At 37.5% G+C, this 23,144-nt stretch overlaps 1 protein-coding gene across 1 annotated transcript in view; it reads right to left on the reverse strand.

The window, feature by feature from the left end:
• SLC9C2 (solute carrier family 9 member C2 (putative)) overlaps window positions 1–23,144 on the reverse strand; it is a 109,721-nt gene that overhangs the window by 24,981 nt on the left and 61,596 nt on the right. The window contains exons 14-20 of the mRNA XM_036755503.1: window positions 20,176–20,295; window positions 17,290–17,488; window positions 13,798–13,986; window positions 8,331–8,480; window positions 7,247–7,298; window positions 2,417–2,565; window positions 1,231–1,356 (exon numbers count right to left, since the gene is read on the reverse strand). Of these exons, the coding sequence (XP_036611398.1) occupies window positions 1,231–1,356; window positions 2,417–2,565; window positions 7,247–7,298; window positions 8,331–8,480; window positions 13,798–13,986; window positions 17,290–17,488; window positions 20,176–20,295 (985 nt within the window). The remainder of the gene's footprint in view (window positions 1–1,230; window positions 1,357–2,416; window positions 2,566–7,246; window positions 7,299–8,330; window positions 8,481–13,797; window positions 13,987–17,289; window positions 17,489–20,175; window positions 20,296–23,144) is intronic.

Genomic DNA, 23,144 nt, shown 5'->3' on the forward strand with positions numbered 1-23,144 from the left:
TGGCCACAATCAGTTTGTGTAAACTGGATCTAAGATAAAAGAAAATGTCTCAGAGCTTCAACAATCTGACCAGATTTAGGCAAGCATTTAAAGGCATGATTCCTCTGTAAAGGCATGGTTAATAAGTGATACATACACTCAGGATGGAAAAAAAAATACCAATGGTAGTAGCCCAAGAACTCCAGGAAGTATTACAATGGATTGACTGCCATTGAAAAAGGCCTTTGGACTTGCTACTCTTTTCCCCAACTTAGGTACACACCACAGAGGTCTCCATGTACCAATATCTATGTACTCCTCATCCAAAATACATACTTATGGCGGACTTTCCAGTTAAGGACAGCATCACCTTCTACATCCATCAAGGAGATATTGTGTCCTAGGAACTCAATTTCCATGAGGTCCAATACCAACTTCTTGAGCTTTTTATGAAACAAGTATTTTTAGAACCATTCATACGTGCATGAATGGGGTGGTGTGCATGGGTTTTGATCTGCATCATTGGAAGTATTGAGCATTCTTGCATAGGATGGTGAACCAGGTGTTTGGAGTAAATCAAGTAAGCAAATCAACCACATTTGCAAATTTGGGAAGAAAACATTCACAAACCACTGGAATTCCACAGGTACCTTGTAAACTCTGATCCAAATCACAGTCTCACAGTGCATTTAATAATGCCCATAATAAGTCAGAAAAACAATTTTCCATTCATTCCTTCACCAGAGTCAAATCAAGTTTTTTGGTGGGGGAGGGGGCCTAGGGGGCAGGGCAATTGGGATTAAGTGACTTGCCCAAGGTCACAAATCAAGTTTTATAACCCATCCTGAAATTCCAGTTTGTTATAGATTATGCCCCCTCTTCTTCCCCCAAGGAATTCTAGGAATTCATGGATCAGTGGGAGGAGGTTTGGGTGATGAAGATGATAAAAATGCATGCTAAAACTGGCTCACATTTACATGGTGTGGTTAGGTTTTCAGATGAGGAACGCTGAGGCCTAGAAACATAAAGTGACTTGTCCAAAGTCGCAGCTAGTAAATAGTACAGTGGTAATTACCACTTAGGTCAGGTCTCACTCTGGCCCCCAGTGACACAGAAGACAGAAGCCTATCATCTTGGGGAGCCACAGGGAAGCAATCATTTGGAATAACACCACCTCTGCCAAGCTGACCTTAGAGAATACAAACCGATTACCAGCAATTCTGAGCCCCCAAGAAAAACAAGAATTTTTACCTTAAAGAATTCAATGAGAACATCTTTATTCTCCAGCCAAACAATATTGTGGAGAAACTTCTCAGGGGTAGGGGGAGGGATTGTCATTGGAAAGTTGTTCAGCGATTTTATTTTGGCGAGAAATAGCTAAATACAAACAAAACGATAATTAGCCAGTTTGCCGACATTTATCTTTATATACTTTTTTTTTTCCAAAAGGGTAGGATTTACATTTTATTGTCATTTACAGTCAAATGTTATTGGGATACATACTCTTTTTACACTTGATCTTTAATCTGATGGGTGGTTAGATTTTCCTTTACCTTTAACTCACCGAGTCATTTGTTCTACTTAAATGGTCAATTGTCTATCTGTCTATCCTCCTCTCTCTCATCTTGTTCATTATTTCCATGGGCATATTCACTCCAATTGTACATACTTTTCTTTACTATGTACTTACTAAGTCTTTACCATTCAATTACCACACACTTTGCTATCTTTATGCTCAAATCAGCCATTGGTACCTTCCTGTTGAAAAATATTAAAGACTCAAACTTACAGGTAAAGTAGAATTCATACTGTAACTAAAAGAAAGCAACGAGGTGGCTCAGCGCTCTACCCTCTGGGCCACCTACTTCCAATTTGCTTCTTTTTTAAAAAAAATTTTTTCTACTTCCAGTTTGCAATGCCTTTATCTGATCCAGAGTCCTTAAAGCTATGTTATTGATTTTTCATGATTTCGTTAATCAATTATCATTATGCATTTATTAAGTGTTTGCTCTGTTCCAGGCACTGTACTGAGTGCTGGGGATATAAAGAAAAACAAAAATAGCCCCTGCCCTTAAAGATCTTACACTCTAGCGGACAGAGAAAGCATGTCGATAATTAGATAGATAGAAGGTGATATCAGAGGACAAGGTAGTAGCAAGTGAGAAGGAATAGTAGGGGAGGTGCTCTAATTGGCATCCAATAAAGACTGCAAGCAATAGAGGGTCTTAACCAGAGGTTAAGAATCTGCAGCTTGGAGGCCTCCCATCTAGCTATCCATTCCTCTCCTATCCCAAACTTTCCCAAACCAGCTGGCATCTATCACCGCCAATGCAGAAAATCAAGTAAAAACCATTACTGTACTTGAGGCCTAGGAAAACAGGTTAGTGGAAAAAAGGGTATGAATACTTACTGGCTGTAACAGCAATCATCACATTACCTTGTTCGTCTTGATTCCTTCAATTTCATCAATTATGCCCCTTGACCGAAGAAATCTTAGATTTTTCAGTGCCTTACCAAGGACATTCAGGATGGCTTGCTTGGTTTTTAAGGAAATGACAACTTCTCGGCACTCGTGTTCTATCAGGCCTAAAGTAAATGATGTAGCTCAGGTTGAGGTGGTATTGTAAAGTTATGAGACACTTTCTATTCATTATCTCATTTGGCCCTCACAACAAAGCTGTCAAGTAGACCGAGCAAGAATTCCTATTCCCAGTTTATAGATCAGGAAACTGAGGTGTGGGAAGGCCAGGGAACTTACCCGAGATCCAGGTCTTCTGACACTAACCTCTGTACTTTTTCCACTCCATCAGCATGAGTCTGAGGCACTAACAGAGGGTCGTGAGGGACCCACAGTGAGAGGAAGCACACACCCTCCCCAAAGAGGTAGTGATCTAAATAAGCAGGCTTGTACTCGAGGTAGATCTGATTCAAGGGAAATTACTACATTGCCCCAAATGTAGAGAAATACTTACTAATAACACCAGACATTTATACAGTACTTTGAAGATTTACAAAGTGTGGAACCAATTGCAATTCCAGAGGAATTACGATGAAACTTTTTTTGCCTCAGTTTCCTCATCTGTAAAACGAGGTGGAGAAGGAAATGGCAAACCACTCCAGTATCTTTGCCAATAAAACCCCAAATGGGGTCACAAAGAGTCAAACACGACTGAAATGACTGAACAACAACATGAGGAGACATGCGATACGCATCCAGGTAGAGAGATGATAGACTCAGGTGACGGATGCAGATTGAGGCATATTTTTATTTTCTGGACATGGCTAATGAAGGAATTGGTTTTGTTTGACTGTACATATTCGTAATGGCTTTTGTTTTTCTTGCTTTCTCAATGCCCGAGGGAGACAGAGGGGGAAAATTCAGAAATAAAAATAAAATTGAATGAAAAAATAAAAGAATGAAGACAAAAAGCTTTTACAAAGTACTTGATATCCGTTATCTCATTTGAATCTTATAACAACTTCATCTGTAATAAAAATAGTATTTTCATTCCCATTATAGAGATGAAGAAATTGATCCTCAGAGAGGTTTAGTAAGTTGCCCAGTCACACAACCACTAAGTATCAGAAGCGAGATGATTTAAATCCAGGTTTCTTCTGGCTCCAAATCCAGTGCTCTTCCTGCTACACCATATGACTTAACATAAAACAACTATCCTTAGCTACCTACGCTCCCTCTCTCACTCAAACTTAAATAAAAGCCTACAAATGTTCTAATACATATTAACACAGCTATGAAAGCAAGACATTTTTTACATCGCTTCTTTTAAAATTATCATCTCCATCCATGATATTCTCTTTTATAGCACATGCCCTTTCACACACAGTGTATCAACTTAGGTTCCCTATACTATTCAACTCTTAACTATAAACTCTACAATTTTCCAGTCGTCCCAGTCATGTTCAACTCTTTGTAATCCCATTTGCTGTTTTCTTGGCAACAATACTGGAGCGATCTGTCATTTCCTTCTTTAGAAGGAACTAAAGCAAACAAGGTTAAGTGACTTGTCTAGGGTCACACTGCTGGTAGGTGTCTGAGGCCAGATCTGAACTCAGGATGATGCGTCTTCCTGATTCCAGGCCCAGCACTTTATCCACTGGGCCATATTTGAGTTACCACTAATATAGATCAGCCCTGTCCATGAGGAGCTGCATTTCACAGTAGTGTTATTTCTTTGGACCTTTCTACTCTTCTTTTTTTTTTTAAATTTCCAGCCACATCCACTTTCTTCAGGTCTAAACCTTGGGTCAAACCCAGTGTCCTGTTCCTCTTTCCTTGCTATTCAATCCCTAGGAACATTCATGTGCACAGTGATAACGCTCAATGGCCAGTGGACACACTTCTGACAGGATCCAGCTGGATCACAACACACCGCCAGTTTTTTAGGTGTTTTTTTTTCTCAGTTCTCCAGATTGTCTGTTTTCATTTATGTTTTTGCCAAGCAACAGGTGTGTGCCATATCTATTTAGATCCAAAGGGTCGTGCCATCATCTGGCTATGTGGAGGTTATTAAACCTTACTTAGGACTATAAGTCCAAGGATCTCAGAGGCAGCTCACTCCTAGGAGCACAATTCAGTTAAACTATCACAGGGCTATGATAATTGGTGATTGGATCAGCAGTCTCCCTGGTGAAGCTTCTTTCTCTCCAATTACTACAGGGAGGCTTTACCTAAAAGAAGACAGAGCTCCCCCTGGGGCCCAATCGGCCTTGAGTTTTCTGATGAAGATTCCTGGTCATCTAAGGGCATAAAAAGTCCCATCCACATAGAGTCTGAGCCTCTTGGACTTGGTGGATTTCTGCAGCCTATGAGAGTCATCATATCCTTCACCCTATCCTGCCCTGATGAGCAGAAGCGTTTCCATATGGAGACAAGGAAAGCCAAATCCAGAAGAGGTAAATGTGATTATATCCTTGCTGCATACCCTTGCTGTTTTAGAAAAAAGTAAAGCTTTTTTTTTTAACCTTTCAGTAATTGGCAAGTCCCTCATTTCATCTCAACATCGAGCCTGAACTAAGAAAGTGCTGGTAGTAGAGCCATGCCTCCTGCAACAATATAGTAAAATAGTATGTTTCCCATGGTGTGGCAATTCCATTCAGACATATTTCTCTCTACACCATATCTCACCTCTAAATCATCTCTATACTTAACATGCCACAACCTCAACCCCAAATCCTCAGTAACTCTTTTTTTGTGTTTATTGGCTTAATTGACAATAGACAACTGTCTTCCTACATCTTTTCTCCCTCCCCCCCCACCCCCATCTCTTTCTCTCTCTGTGTCTCTGTCTCTATCTCCCTTTCCTTTGCTCTTTCTCTCTCTCTCCCTCTTTCTCCCTTCTCCTCTTCAATCCATCCTGCACAGATACCAGACTGATCTTCTTTATGCATGGTTCTATTCATGTCATGCCCTTCACAAAGATCTTCAATGACTCTTCACTGCCTCCAGAATAAAATTGGAGGTCATCAATTTGATATTCAAGTCCTCCACAATATGGCCCCAACCTATATTTACAGCCTTATATCCTGAGTAGTAAGCAATCAATAAATACTTTTTGTTGATAATGACAGGGAAGGATTTCCTCCAACAACAAGCTCTTCTAATTCAATCCAGTGTTCCCTTTTCACAATGTAAGTGAAGTTAGTCTAAAATTGGTCCTGATTCTCCCAGACCTCTGACACACAAACTTCTTATTCAGAATAGAAATATATTAATTTTCCATATATTTTAAAAATAAGCTTCACTGATTTTTATAACATACATTTTAAAACAATTTTAAGTATAGCCAGCTATAAAGTTAGTTTATAAAGTTAGTTTCCTCACTAAAGATCATCCTAAAAGAGCATATCTGAAGTTCTTTAATCCTGTAGCTATTCCCCCCCCAACCAAAATTCCTAGCATTTGTGAATCTTCAACCAATATCTCTCATAATACTTAAAAATAAAGGATATACTAATTAAAATGCTTTTCAGTTCACCAATCCAATCATTAAATGTTACCTAAGAAATCAATAAACAAAAAAAGTGCTCTTCATTTATTAGCAACTCAATCCACTTTTTCTTCAATTTTCCTTGATCTCCAAAGATGGCTCAGGTATGAAGCTGATCTTTAAAACTGCTGGCCTCCACATTTTGTTTTATAGAGTCATTGCCCCATCTGGTGGCAAAATGAGGTAGCTGTGTGTTTTTTTATTGTTCTGTCATTTCAGTCATTTTCAGTCATGTCCCACTCTTTGTGACGCCATTTGGGGTTTTCTTGACAAAGACACTGGAGTGGTTTGCCATTTCCTTCTCCAGCTCATTTTGCAAATGAGGAAACTGACGCAAACATGATTAAGTGATTTGCCCAGGGTCACACAGCTAAGGGTCTGAGGCTCAGGAAAATGAGTCTTCTTGACTTGGGATGGCATGGGGGGAGGGATGGGTCTATCCACTGTGCCACCTAGTTTTCCCTGTGTTTTTGCATTTCACCAAAAATTAGGACCGCTCTTTCACCAATTTTGCTTTCCAACAGAGTTTCTAGAAATGCATTATGGCAAAAAGAAAAGGCTGACCACACTGGTCTTTCCATGAAGTGCCTTTCTTAAACTCTGTAATAGTAGACAAAGTGAAGTTTTACCTTGAAACATGGATTATGGAACCATAACACTCCTTGGGCTTGAAGAGACCTTAAAAGTTCATTAAATTCTCCCCTCAGTTTCCACACAAGAACATAAACTAACTTAAGGCTTAAATCTGAAAGAAGGAACGCTTAGAATATCTCAAGGACAGTGATTTTATATGTGTTTTTCTTTAGGGTCAAGAAAGAAATCATTGAGTTATAGGATTTAAAGCAGAAAGGGTCATTTTTGAGATTTTTTTTTTTTTTTTTTTTTACAAATAAGGAAAGTGAGGACCGGAGCAAAGTTATACAGGTAACAAGCAACAGAAACAGATCACAGATCCAGTGTCTTTTCTACTACAAGACACAGGAGAAATACATGCTTCTTTGAAAGCACCAAGGCCTCCCCAAATCATTTTAGATTTAATTAAATAGTCTCATAATTTATTATGCTCAAATCATGAAATCACTGATATTAGTACAGAAAGTGGTCAATCATCCAATCCAATTCCCTCATTCTTCAGGTGAAGAAACTTATGCCCAGAGCAGTTAAGTAATTTCCCTTGAGTAAATGAGTTAATTAATGAGCCTGAAAGGACAAAATGGGAATTAATACAGATAATTAAAATGTCCCTTAGTTCCACCTACCTAGTTCTTTGACAGCATCACGCTTGTTCTTTTCCAAAATTTCATAAAGTTTCTGTAAGGAATTAAAGATAAAATTGAGTTTCTCTTATACAAAGTATAAAATATTTCTCAGTTGGCTTTTTTTAAAAGACTATTTGCCCAAAATAGGCAAGGTAAAGGGGTATTAATTTCATTCATAACTTCTTGGAAATACAAGGTTTGATTCTCCTTCCTCTACCACGAGACTGCTATTCCTTAAGCATCAATCTGCCCCATCTCCCATGGGGAAGAAATCAGATCAAGTTAAAAATTGTTCCATCGTAGTCAATGGCCTGCATATCCAATAGGCATCCTATTTCTCAACTTCATTTTAAGTACTCTGATGCATCCATAAGCTCTCAAAAGCCATCCAGGCCTTCTCACACTGTATAATTCTTATCTATGTCTTTCCATAAATGTTGAACAGATTTAGCCAATGTGTTGAAGGCCTTCTTTTATCTTTTTCATGGATAGCAGGGTAGCATTTGGGCTGTTCATTTATTACTCTCCTCTTTTGGTTCCATGACTGGTCCATCAATTTCTCCAGTTTTAAACGTTCCTGATAATATCTTTTATGCTATTTCTCTTCTTTAAGTTACAATTGTCAATGTATTGCAATATATACATTACCATTGCCTTTTTGGTGACTTGAATTTATAATTTTTCTGATTCTCAGTCATGTAGTATTACCAGAAGGATATTGGTGTTGATGGACTTCTGCAGCAGGAAAGTATTTGGGATCAAGGAAAGAGCTACACAATTTTTCTAATGCAAACCAGCCTTATCTCCGTCTTCTCATCAACTGTGAGCCCAGCCCATTAAATCCTACCTAATACTATTGATACCTCAATGTTATACCTTTTAATGTAGCAAAACCACTGATGTTCACCTGGCCCATGTTTGAATGATCTGAGAAGCAATATAATTGCCTTCACATTAAAATGGACCTGTGATCTTATACATTTGGGAGTTCCCTCCAACAATATAGCTCTGTATCTGTCCATCAAGTGCAACTCTTGTCCAGGTCCCCCCCTAAAGTTTTATGAATTATTTGTATTCTCCTCACCTGAAATATGGTTTCTCGAGTAGAAATCTGTTTAATTAACAGTTTTGTATCTTCTTGACTTTGGAGATAGCCCTTTGTAATACAATACATCAAACTAAGGCGTTTTTTGATCTGTTCCTCGGTTACATTTATCAGTGTTGGTAGCAACATCTAAAATAGCATGCCAAATAAATTCCATGTGTAAGAATCAGCAGATTATCTGAGAAATATCACTTGGGAAGGTTTCTAAATGGAATTCTGACAGATTATTCGTCTTACAATGAATATTCTCTCATTCCTGCAAAGCTGACAGAAACTGTGTTCTGGCACCAAGGCAGCAAGATGGTGCCATAGTGCACAAAGCACTGGACCTGGAGTCAGGAAGATCTGAGTTCAAAGCCAGCCTCAGATGTCTACTAGCCATGTAACCTTGGGCAAGTCACTTAACCTCTAGATGCCTCAGTTTCCTCATCTGTAAAATGAGAATGATGACAATAATCAGCCCTTCCTCCCAGGGCTGTTGTGAGCATAAAACAAGATAATATTTATAAAGTACTTTGCAAACCTTAATACATTATATAAATGCTAACTCTTATTATTGTTCTAAAAGGCATTAGGAAAAAGTATTCATCCGCTAAATAGTAGAACTTATGTGTAAAAGCACATACACACATCAATACCTCAGCTACCAAATTACTCTATATCTAGGTAGAAAAAAATCATTATTTCTAGAATTCAGATTTCATGCTAATGATTTTTGCATTTATAAAATCTAGGTGCGAAACTATAAATGAGTTTGTAAGAAAAACCCATTACTGGAAAAACAATTCAATGACTGTTCTATTAATTATAGGTAGCAAATATTACCCGTGTGTGCAAAAAAATGGGCCGCTGTTGCACACACAAAGGCTGAGATGAAGGAAAGGTAAATTCTTTGCTCCTTCATTGATTAATTCTACAAATATTTATTGATCACCTGCAACGTACTAGGTCCCATGTTAGGCTCGCGGGAATGTTGTTCATCCTTCCTTCTCAAAGAGGACCATGATATCAGGGAGGTATAAAAATGAATGAAACACAGTCCTTGGTTTTATGGAGCTACCAACAAGTAGAGGAAGTAACATATACATACCCATAATAGTGACAATAATAAGAAAAATAATGAAGATAATGATAATTGACATTTATATAAGGTAGAATGATTCAGTACCATAAGCTCAAATTTCTGTGGCAATTTGGAGGAAGGAAAGGTCACTGCTTACAAGGGAAAAGATCAAGAGGAGATTACATTGAAGTTAGAGAAGGGTAGCCCCATAACTGAATACAGAAGATGGCAGTAGGTTTCAGCAAGTTTTCATTGGAGAGCAGCAGCAGTGGCTTTGCTAGTGATAACCAACTGCTTGTTTGAAGAACACTAGAGATAGTCATACAATAGGAAGCAAGCCAAAACAGGGAGAGGGTCCAAGATCAAAGTTACCAATGGGACAAAATCAATAAAAGAGCCAATTTTCAAGATTTAAGCCACCATAATCAGAGATCTGGGTAGGTTCAGTGGGCAGTGCTCAAAAAAGCCATCATAACTAAAGGATTAATTGGAAAGAAAGTCAGGAATTTGAACCAGGGCAGATGACCAAAGACTAGAGATGGTAAATACAATAAAAACTACCATAGTGTGGGAGTGAATGTCTTTTGAATTGCTGGTTTGGGCCTTCTGTCACCTCCCTATACTCCACCCCCATTCCCACCAGGTTTTAAAAAGGGCAGTAGCCCTAAAGCCTGATATATGGGAAATGGACCCAGGATTGTTGTGGGACAAGGAAGGGGTGGGAAGAGTAGGCTAAATAGAGAGAGGAGTATGGGACAAGGAAGAGAGAAAGGCATTCCAGGTGGAGGGAACAAGGTGAACAAAAGCACATTGGCTGGAACAAAATTGCTCTGATTTGGCTACAGCTGAGTGCATGAAGGGAGAAGTAGATTAGGATAGAAAGGTAGATTAAGTTCAAATTGTCCAGGACTTTGAAGGTGAATTAAGGAAGTTTGAGCTATAGGTTAGTAGGTAGACAAGAGCTAGAAGCAATTAAGTGCAGTAGTCCAGTTTTCAATTAAGCCTAAACATCCCAATTTAACAAGAATTTCTGGGGAAAGTGGAAAGCAGTTTAGTAAAAATTAAGTTTGAACCAGTAGTGAGATTGTCCACGAGAAGACACTTTACTTCCAACCAGAGCCAGATAGGGAGACCCAGCATTAAAAAACAAACAAATTAATAAGCAAATAAACAAATACTTGTTGACTGACTGACAGTAAAAGGTTAAGAGCTAGTATTAGGTCTGGAGTAAAGAACCTTGGTTCAAAGCTCTGCTCTACTGTTTGCTATCTGTATGACTTTGGTCAAGTCACTGAATTCTGGGTTTCAGTTTCTTCATCTGTACATTAAGGTTGTTGGAGGGGATCAGAGGATCAGAGGTAGAGGGGACTTCAGAGGCCATCTGGGCCAATCACTTCATCTCATAGATAATGAAGCTGAGGCCCAGGGAAATTACAGTTATCCCTTCTTCATCATGGGGGTTAGGGGTACGGTCCCCTTACACTCCCCCTTGAGATCTGGAAAATCTGCATAAAAGTTTTTGGCCCTCCCTTCGTACCAGAGAAGAAGTCTGAATTTTTTCATTTTCTTTTATGGGGTGTTTATAGTACCTTATGTAAAATTTAGGTTAAATATTTGGTCATGTGCACTGTATCATCAACTAGCCTTCATGTATCATTTGCAGCTTCTGCAAAACTCCCCAAAAATTCCCACTTAATTTCTTATGCTGACCTGTGAATATCGAAACTGCAATGGGGAAAGTCATGATGTGGAAGGGATAACTATAAGTGGTTTGCCCAAGATCCTGCAGATATCATGTGTCAGACACAGTGTGGTCCTTTCTAACTCAATTCAATCAATGTTTTTTAACCTTCCTATCACAAACTCCCATGAAATGAAGGGTTTGATTGTACTTTATAGGATTTCTTCATTATATTGGCTCCTAACCCTCACCAAGGAAATCTGGGAAAACATAGGATACCACCCCTCACCCCACAGAATACTGAGACAGATTCATACTTGCCAGCATATATTTCACAAAATTTGATGGAAAAGTTTGCATAAAAGGAACACCCAGCACAGAGCCCTGCACATTATAGCTATTAATCAAGTATCTGATGCTTGAAATGCAAAGAGAGATAAAAAAGAAATGGAGACCAATGAGCAGTCAGATATCCTAAAGGAACAGATGAATCCTACCTCTTACAAATGAAAACAATGGCTCCTTTGGCAAAGGCTCTCCTCACATGTCCTACTTTTGCCCAGTGATTTCTGCCATTTTTTTTTAGAAGGGGGAGGCAAGGCAATCAGGGTTAAGTGACTTGCACAAGGTCACACAGCTAGTAAGTGTCAAGTATCTAGGGTCAGGATTTCTGCCATTTAGAAGAGAAAATAGCAAGATTTTTTTCCCCTTCTCCTTTTCCAGTCTCCTGGCCATTCTCCATGACTTCAAGAATTTGTATTGATTAGATGCTGTAGGAGAGGAAGGAGTCAAAAATGACTCCTATTTTTTTTTTTGGCTTGAGCAACAAAATTATAGTAGTGCCATTTATCAAGAAAATTAAAAGACAGGTAGTGAGGGTGACATGCCCACAGCATGTCTGTTGAAAGGAAAATTCTTCATTTGGGTTTTCTCTTCCAAGCCAACTGTTTTTCATTTCTTTTCCTTAGTCCTTATATAAATATTATCTCAGTTTTTACAGTGAAGAGCAGAACCAGAGGTTCAAATTCTGCCTCTGACAATCCTGGTATGACTTCAAACAAGTTACTTAAGGCCCCCTCATCTTCAATGACCTTATCCTTTCTTAAAAATCCATTCCCAGTTCTGTGATCTATGATCCTACTAAGAAATATTGGCCATGCGATACAAAATCCTCTACTCGGCATTCCAGAGCCTTCATAACTTAGTCCCCTCCCACCTTTCTAGTCTTCTTACACCTTACTCCAGAACATGTGCCCTTTGATCCAGTGACACCGACCTCTTCAAACAAAACATTCCATCTCTCCTCTCAAGGCATTCCCTTTAGCCGTCCCCTGTGCCTGGATATGCTCTCCCTCCTCTACTATACCTACTGACTTTCCTGGCTTCCTTTAAGGCCCAACAGTATTCTAGGATTTTGTATACAGAAGCCTTCTTCAACCCCTCTTACTTCTAGTGCCTTCCCTCTGATAAATATTTCCTTTTTTTTCTATATACAGCTTGTTTGTACCTATTTGTTTACATGTTGTCTCCTCCATTAGATTGTAAATTCCTTGAGGGCAGGGACTTTATTGCCTCGTTTTGTATCCCCAAATGCTTAGCACAGAACCTGGCAAATAGTAGGCACTTAATAAATACATTGATTGATTTCACTGGTATAGGGAGCTCCTAGAGGAGGAAACTCTATCAGTGCACACTGTGGTCCTATGATCCTCAAACAGTTAACCTATAATACAAGTTAGCTAACTTCATATTTGGGGAGTGGGGACAATACCCAGAGTGGACAACAATAACAGCCAACATATACAAAACTTTGTGAAGCACTTTACAAATTATCCTCACAACAACCCTGGGAGGTAGGTGCTGTCATTATTTCCATTTTACAAATAAGGAAACTGAGGCAGCCAGCAATAAGGTGTCACCCAAAGCCACACAGCCAGTAAGTGTCTGAGACCAGACAAAGGTGACTAGAAAGCTAAGCTGCTCAATAATCTCTCCTACATACATTCTACCCCTTGGAGATATGTTAGAATAAATTAGGTTCTGTTTTCAAATACAGATATCCCCTACAGGATGTTTCTATCAGTCATTAATGCTGAAGTGTGAATTATTTTAAGTAGCTAATTCTAGTTTATCCTTTTACCACTTGGCCATCTTCCAGCATTGAGAAATGGAATTTTGATTAAAAGAATGGAAGAGGAAGAGGGTATAATATTAAAGTGTGGAGTAATTTTGAGGGGGAATCGATTTGGATGAGTTGCTATAACAGGAGGCTGTGTACAACCAGAGGATAAAGTGAGGCCACCAAGTCCTTGGAGAAGTAGAACTAGGTATACTGCCTTTGGCATGATCCCAGACTATGAGTACTCATGCCTGACTCAATGGTTTGTAATAAGAAAGACATTTTGAGGCAGTGAGAATTTTCTATGCCTCTTGAAACTCCATCAAGTGGGTAATTTGTCAGGCTTTCCCTAACTGATTTGGACATGCCCCTATCCCATACCTTAGTTGACAATTGGAATAGGGGAGTTTAGGCTGATGAAAAAAAATGTGTAACCACAAGTATAGACTCCAATCCTTGTGCTCATCCCTGGTCATTTTATTTGGCATTCAGCTAAGATCTTCCTTAATGACTCCTGGGAGATGCCACATTTTAACATAATATTATAGGGAAATGGTCATCCCTTAAATACCAGAATCCTTACCTTAAAAATACGAAGAAATCTCATTATTCTTAAAAATCCTGATATTACTGAACATTGAATAAGGACAATATCTCTTGAATTCTGTCTGACTAAGTGTATGCAAATGATATCGATGAGACCGAGAATGAGGGTGTAAAATTCCAGATGGTTCCAACTGTGATGAAAATATTTGTTTTTCATAATTATTATCTATTTAGGAATCAAAGCAAAAAAGGAAATGTTATTGTTTGGAGTACTTTACAATGATGTAGAAGAAAAATTAAATGATCACAAAGCAGTCCTCAGCAATAACTCAAAAATTCCTTTGAAGTCCCTTACTTGCAATTCTGAATACAATTTTTCCATTAAAACGATGTGAATAATGACATTCCCAAGCTGGCCCAAAGGAACCGATTTAGCCTAGAAATAATTTTTAAAAATAGAAAACCAATATAATTGAATGAGAAAACTTCTTATCTTGAATGTGGAATATGGAAAGTCCTGTAGAATCATAGGACTCTAGTACTAAAAGGACCATGAAGGTCAGATAGGCCAACCCTCTCATTTTAGAGATGAGAAGGTACCATAAGAAGTAAAGCAATTTGGCCTGAATCAAAGACATTAAGTTACAGGACCAAACTTCAAATTCAGATTTTCTAACTCTAAATTCATTGTTCTTCCTACAACACCTTGGCGGCTCAAGAAGAAAAATTCACAATCTTAAATGCACTTAAATCCTCAATTTCTTGATCTGAAATCAGCAGATATAATTGAAGAAATATGAGAAGGTAGACAGAGACTTTAGTAGAGATGTGGAAGGGGACTTTTCAGCACTTACTGGAATTTTAGAATTTGAGGGCACAGAGTCATTATTATTTCTATTTTCACTCAAAAGTTAAGTTTTTCTCCTTTCTTTAGAAGCTAGAGTATTGCTAACATAATTTCCATGCTGTTTTTTAGCCATGATTAATGCAACTTCATGCCTTAAAAACAATGAAAGAAAGCAATTGAGGCAGATAGATTAAGTGCCTCGTCCAGGGTCACACAGCTAATATGTATCTGAAGCCAGATTTGAACTCAGGCATTCCTGACTTCAGGCCCAACACTCTATCTACTGCACCAACAACCTGCCTAGGTGCAAGGTAATAATATTAAGTATCATCTCACTGTTATAGTTTATGTTTCTGTAAATTATTCTATCTCTCAATCTCTTTTTCTCACAAGACATACCTCCAAAGTATATAACATATCATAGACTTTATTTTTTTTTCTTTTTACAGACCTGGATTTCCCTGATTCCTCACCACTAGAAATTAAAATAATGTATTTTATTCCTATCAGGTCAGATGGGAGTATCTCATGCCTTCCCCAGTATATTCTCACTCAGGTAACTGGAATTTATCCAGGAAAATTTTATTGAATCCAGTTTTTGTGAATGGAAAACTATAAACGTGATAATAGCTAATAGTAGCTAGCATTTGCATAGCATTTTAAGAAGTTTGCAAAGTTTTCTCTCTCTGTCTCCATATGTATGCATGTGTGTGCAAGCGCAAGTGTGTATGAGCATGTGTATGTGCACACTTAGGTGCATACATATTTGTGTGTGTGTGTGTGTGTGTGTGTGTGTGTGTGTGTGTGTGTGTGTGAGTGGTCTCATTTGATCCTCATAACAACCCTGGGAGGTAGATGCTATTTTCATCTCCATTTTTACCAATACAGGGATTATGTGACCAGCCCAGGATAACACAACTAGTAAGTGCCTGAGGTGGGGATCTGAACTTGGGGCTTCCTAATTATAGGTCTATCACTCTGTGCACAGTTAGGTGGCACAATGGGTTACAACACTGGGCTCAGAATCAGGAAGGCTTCAGTTCATATCCCATTTGAGACACTTGTTAGCTGTGCGACTCCAGGCAAGTTACTTAATGTTTCTCAGCCTCAGTTTCTTCATCTGTATAATGTGGATATTAATAACAGCTTTATGCATCATAGGGTTGTTGTGAGGCTCAAATGGGAAAACATATATAAAGTGCTTCACAAACTTTCAAGGGCTATCACAAATGCTAGCTTTGATTATTTAGCCTATCCAGATCTTTTTAGATTCTGATTATTTTAGGGTCTTGTTTGGAATTCCTTTCAGATCGGTAATGCTGATATCCTAAGATGTAATTAACAGCTGAGAACGGTGAAAAACAATAAAAAGAAGGAAGCATAGTATATGGACAATCCCCTGAAAGAGAAGAAAATAAGTGCTCTGGAAAAGATACTACATTAGGCCATAACTTCCCAAAATAAGTTCTGTAGAGTCCTTGCATCCCATACAATGTTAACAAGGAATTCAGAAGAATTTTTATGCTAGTGGTATTTCCCGTTCTAAAAAATGAAGTATGAAATTACACACACACACACACACACACACACACACACACACACACGGGAAATACAGCATTTGAAGGATATGAAAATAGGCTGTTCCTAACCAGAAGGAATTATTTCTTCTCTTTTATTGTAAAAACCCTCCCTCCTTTGGATCCAAACCTGCCAACTCCATCCTACACCTAAAACCAGCATTTATGGAGTTTGTCATCATGTCTCATAAATCCAAAACTGTTCCATGACCTAATTAGTTAGCAAGAAATTTTGGGTTAAGATGGTTCTTCCTGCAGAGAAAATTCTCCAGAATACTAATACATTAGTATCCTAACTAATTTAGAGAAGAATTCATTTGCCCCCCCAAAGAATCTGTAATTCATTAATAATGAATCCAAAGAACATAATATAACATGAGAATTTCCCTTACTTTGTGGCAGATCCAAATGAATATCTAGTAAATTCATAGGATTGATTCACTTTGACGAATGTCTTTAAGCACAATGGCTGATTATGCAAATGACCACCCGGAAAAATGTTCACACTGCTTTTCAGGTAGAAATTTGACTATGCATGCATGCATACATATGTACAGATGTATGTGTGCATATATGCATGTATGCGTGTATGTATATGTGTGTATATATTTGTTTTTCCAATGGCATCTGGTTTGAGTTGGACACATATAACCCCTTATAGATTCCAAACGTAAAATTCTTAAAATATCAGTCATTTTCAAGCAAGAAACAATAAGATGAGGTCCAGTCCCTCTTTATGATACTGATTTAATTTTAATCCATTATTTTTATCAGCATTTATGATGTTTATCTTAGCTGAATTACAAAATCTCAGAGTTGAAAGAGACCTCAGAAGCCATCTAGTCCAATCAACACCTATATGAGAATCTTTTCTACAAAATTCTCAACAGAGAGTCTTCTAGCCTTCTCTTGAGGATCTCTAGTGAGTTCTTTCTTGATCTTCAAGGAAGAATAATCAAATTATATGAAACAATCTAGATTCTAGAATCATGCCAAGCATTATGGTGAATGGTGTCTGACATTTAGTTAACTCAACTTTGAAAAGAGATTTTTAAGAAATCTGAATTTTTCTATTTATGGAAAATATCGATATTTTATACAATACCTTTAGTGTTGCTTCTATTATGCACAAGAGAACAAAATAGTAGTTTACAATTATTAGTCCCGTCACATAGGAATCTCTTACAGTTGGCCATAGATGTATTATCATGGGATAGATGTATAATATAGTGACAATGTATCCTGTATACTGAAACTCGTCTGAAAATACAATATGATATACATAACTCCTAAATATGGACTTCCTGTAAAAGAATTGAGATTAAATAGGATATCAATCATTTAAATACATTATTAACTAATACCTAAAAACAACTAAAGTTCAATATGCAGTTTTTTAAAACTCTTCACCATCAGTAACAATGGTTAAGAATATAAATTAAAATGGAAAATCAAAAATAAAACATGATTATTGCACAGTAGAAATATAATTGATAACAACATTTAGAATCACAGAATAAGGCTAGTGTTAGAAAGGACCTCAAAAGATGTCTTGTTCAACCCCTTCTCAAAGCATGAATCTTCTGCAATACCCCTGACAATCAATCAGCTTTTGCCAGAAAATCTCCAGTGGCATAGAACTCATTACCCAATGAGATGATCCATTCCACTTTTGAACAGCTTTAATTATTATGTTGTTCTTCCCTAAAGTAAACTGGAACTTGCTTTTTTGTAACATTCACTTAGTTAATAATAATAGTATTTTCATAGTATCGCTTTAAGGTTTGCAAAGTACTTCAAATGTTTGTATATGAGGCATATACATATACGTATTATGTACATATATTTATATGTACACATATTGCATACATGTAATTACATTACCTATGTGTACATATATGTGATTATACTACATGTGTGTACATTGCATATAGATGCATTACTTATATTACATGTATATGTACATGCAATGAACATATATTTACAATGTACATATATTACACTTTATTTGAGCCTCACTTAACCCTGTAAGATAGATTCTATTATCATCTTCATTTTTCAGATGAGAAAACTGAGGGAAAGACAGGTTAAGTGACTTGCCCAGCTAGAGTGTCCCTGAGGCAGGATTCAAACTTATATCTTCCTGACTGCAAGTTCAGCACCCACTGAAACTTAGCTGCCTCTTAGTTCTGCCCTCTCTGACAAAGCAGAATAAATGTAATCTTTCTTTCATATGAGCAACTTTTTGTTGCCCTAAGTCAAGTGTAAGGAACTTTTATTCTATTGAGGATATTTTCCAAAGAAAAATAAAAACCAAGAGTCACAAAAATAAGTGGATATATGTATGTATATCTATATCCATTATATATGTGTGTGTGTATATATATGTATGTATGTATGTGTATATGTGCATTGTATAGTATACAGGACATTCCAAAAGTCTTAGCACAGTTTTAATAGCTAAAAACTTTCGGGATGCCCTTTTTTAGAGAGAAATAGAGAACACTGCATTTCATCACTCATAATTGTTTTTTAAAAAAGAATACAAAATTCTATTCAGTACAATTTTTTAAAGGTAGAAATCAAGAGACAACTTTGACATTCATAAAAAAAATCCTGAGAAGTAAATATATGCCTCATTTCCTAGGATTTTGCCTGAAAATATATACCCCTTTAAACTTAAAAAAATGGCAAATATTACCAAACTTCTTATGAACATTATTTTAATTCCTGCTTTAAAATTACAATCATAGGTGTCCTTAAACTATTTTATTTTCCTGTTTGTAAATGCAAAACAAAATCCTAACATTCTCTTATGGAAATATCAGTTTCACACTTTCTTTACTGAGGGAAAAAAAATCTGTAAAAAAAAAAATTAGAATCTTGATGCTAAAGTTTGCCAAAGCTATGTTGCATTTTCACAACCATAAGCACCTTTTACTTGCCCATCTGTAAGCTTCTTGAGGGCAGGGGCTATGTCTTATGTGAACTTTATATCTCCCAAGCACTTAGAACAAGTTTTCTGCCTACGGTAAGGTGCTCAATAAGCATTTGTGGCTGTTGAAATATTTGTCCTTTGGCAAAAATGAAATTAAGGTGAGAAACTGGTCAGTCCATGGAGCTGGAAGTCCCCATCCCCCATCCCTGCTCCAAAGCATCTAGAAAAGGCATCTTAAGCAGGGCAGTGTGGTGGGATGTCTGTGTACGACTTGGGAATCAAAGCTCAAAATAGACTAAGTGAAGAGGCCATTCTCTGCCTCATTTCTCACCTAGCCTTAATCACTGAATGGGCTTTGCCTCCATCAAACTGAGACCTGTTAAAGACCTTCGCTTAAAAAGGCCAAGGTTTCTCACTGCATCCAGCGCCATCTCCAGTCATCTTGATCTGTATCTCACCGCTGGACTCAGAGGGCTCCAGAGGAGAAAGTAAGGCTGGTAGCTTACACAGCCCTCCCTCACTTAAATCCAATTCACTTGCATGTCATGGCACTGCCTTCTTGATGTCATGGTCCTCTTTGAGAATGAAGGACAAACAAATGCCAGATATGAATATCACCTTTTCCCCCTTTCTCCACCTACTTTCTGATGGTAATGTTATTGATGACCAATGAAACAACCAAGGCCAAAGGAAATGAAGGTAGACCAAAGCAAGATGGAAAAAAAAAATGAACAAGGTCCTGTGCAATACATAGATCATCTCCCCAATGAACAAAAATTGATTATAATAATGATTGCTCCAAATGAAATTGATCTATTTGTTCAGGTTTATCACTTATTATCTACAATGTGTAAAGTAGATTCTAATGGGGATCCTCTGATAAAGGGACATAAAAAGACAAATAGATAATCTGTCTTCAAGGAGCTTAGCTGAGAGATGACCTGTATATAAATAGCCATGATATAAAATTTGATAAGATATGAGTTTTTTCTTAACATCTAGAAAAGTTCACCTATTTCAAATATGTTCTTTGGAAAAGCACAAAGTACTTACCTAGATGGGAGAAAGTGCAACTTGTCTTCATGATATGACAAAGAAACTAATATTTTTTTAATTTTCACAAGCAAGCTTCTAGCTTTTACATAAGTTGAGACATCATAAATACTCATGAATCTAACAGAGAAAAAAAATAAGTGTGTTATGATAAATACTGTGCCCTACATTTGAGTAAAGTAGGTTCTGATGGGGATACAGAGATAAAGATAAAAATTGTAACAGGAGGTAGAGTCCCAGGACTAAAAGGATTAATAAAAACCTTGCATAAGAGTAAAACACCTTTGGAAGTCATGGACAGCAGTAGATACTTCTCTCCAGGCTGGCCAATGAATAGAAATAGATTTAAGCTATTATGGACTTCATAAAAGAGAAAAAGAATACGAAGCTTACAAACTAGGATTTCTGGCAGAGCCTTGGAGGGGAATCCAATTAAGACATCCGGGGCCTTTGGTTGTTGAGCAGTAGGGCACCAACTTCTAATAATACCATTTCCTGTGGGGAGAGGGGAAGATTCTACTGCCCAATTCATTCATTTTCTTCCCAGCTATGTCTCTGATTCTAAAGACTTGGCAACCATGACTCAGCTGACTTGGCAAACACAACTCAGCTGCCTTGACACCTCAGAACATCCCTCCACCTTGCTGGCTTCCTTCTCTCACTGGTGAATTCCTTCCATGGCCTCCATTTTGGTGATGGGCCCAGTCCAACCATGCTTCATTCTCCTCCTGCTGTGCTTCTGAGTTTCTGGACTTCACTACCATAGCCCTCATGCTTAGGACATAGGATAGTAAAACCTTAACAAAATGCTTGTTACTTGTTACCTGTCTAATTATGTACCAACGGAATTAGATTTCCCCTCATCTAATTCAGATTTTCCTAGCAATTTCATAAGCAAATGTTTTTTTTTAAATTTATTTAGTTTTCAGCACTAATTTTCACAAGAGTTTGAATTACAAATTTTCTCCCCATTTCTACTCTCCCCCCCCACTCCAAGATGGCATATATTCTGGTTGCCCTGTTCCCCAGTCAGCCCTCCCTTTTGTCACCCCACTCCTCTCCCATCCCCTTTTCCCTTCCTTTCTTGTAGGGGGAGATAAACTTCTACGCCCCATTGCCTGTGTATCTTATTTTCTAGTTGCATGCAAAAACTTTTTTTTTTATTTTTGAACATCTGTTTTTAAAACTTGGAGTTCCAAATTCTCTCCCCTCTTCCCTTCCCACCCACCCTCCCTAAGAAGTCAAGCAAATCAACATAGGCCACATGCGTATCATTATGTATAACCCTTCCACAATACTCATGTTAACTATATTTTGCCCCTTCCTAACCTATCCCCCTTTATTGAATTTTTCTCCCTTGACCCTGTCCCTTTTCGAAAGTGTTTGTTTTTGATTACCTCCACCCCCATCTGCCCTCCCTTCTATCATCCCCACATTTTTTATCTTCTTCCTCCTTCTTCCCTGTGGGGTAAGATACCCAATTGAGTATGTATGGTATTCCCTCCTCAGGTCAAATCTGATGAGAGCAAGATTAATTCATTCCCCCTCACCTGCCTTCTCTTCTCTTCCTACAGAACTGCTTTTCCTTGCCACTTTTATGCGAGATAATTTACCCCATTCTATCTCTCCCTTTCTCCCTCTCTCAATATATTCCTTTCTCATTCCTTAATTTGATTTTATTTCTTTTAGATATCTTCCCTTCATCCTCAACTCACCCTGTGCCTGCTCTCTCTCTCTCTCTCTCTCTCTCTCTCTCTCTCTCTCTCTATATATATATATATACATATACACTTATATATATACATACATACATACATACACATATACATATATATACATACATACACACACATATACATATGTATATATATACACATATATACATATATACATACATATATATATATATATATACATGCATATTTCCTTCAGCTACCCTAATACTGAGGTCTCATGAATCATACACATCATCTTTCCATGTACGAATGTGAACAAAACAGTTCAACTTTAGTAAGTCCCTTGCGATTTCTTTTTCTTGTTCATTTTCTTGATTACCTTTTCATGCTTCTCTTGATTCTTGTGTTTGAAAGTCAAATTTTCTATTCAGCTCTGGTCTTTTCACTGAGAAAGCTTGAAAGTCCTCTATTTTATTGAAAATCTGTATTTTGCCTTGGAGCATGATACTCAGTTTTGCTAGGTAGGTGATTCTTGGTTTTAATCCTAGCTCCAGTGACCTCCAGAACATCATATTCCAAGCCCTTCGATCTCTTAATGTAGAAGCTGCTAGATCTTGGATTATTCTTATTGTGTTTCCACAATACTCAAATTGTTTCCTTCTGGCTGCTTGCAGTATTTTCTCCTTGATCTGGGAGCTCTGGAATTTGGCAATAATGTTCCTAGGAGTTTTCTTTTTGGGATCTATTTCAGGAGGCAATCGGTGGATTCTTTCAATTTCTATTTTACCCTGTGGCTCTAGAATCTCAGGGCAATTCTCCTTGATAATTTCTTGAAAGATGATATCTAGGCTCTTTTTTTGATCATGGCTTTCAGGTAGTCCAATAATTTTTAAATTATCTCTCCTGGATCTATTTTCCAGGTCAGTGGTTTTTCCAATGAGATATTTCACATTGTCTTCTATTTTTTCATTCCTTTGGTCATGTTTTATAATATCTTGAGTTCTCATAAAGTCACTAGCTTCCACTTGCTCCAATCTAATTTTTAAGGTAGTATTTTCTTCATTGGTCTTTTGACCCTCCTTTTCCATTTGGCTAATTCTGCCTTTCAAGGCATTCTTCTCCTCATTGGCTTTTTGGAGCTCTTTTGCCATTTGAGTTAGTCTATTTTTTAAGGTGTTGTTTTCTTCAGTATATTTTTTGGTATTTTTTTGGGTCTCCTTTAGCAAGTCATTGACTTGTTTTTCATGGTTTTCTCACATCCTTCTCATTTCTCTTCTCAATTTTTCCTCTACT

Source organism: Trichosurus vulpecula, chromosome 4, assembly GCF_011100635.1.
Source record: "Trichosurus vulpecula isolate mTriVul1 chromosome 4, mTriVul1.pri, whole genome shotgun sequence".
NCBI classification, from domain to species: domain Eukaryota; kingdom Metazoa; phylum Chordata; class Mammalia; order Diprotodontia; family Phalangeridae; genus Trichosurus; species Trichosurus vulpecula.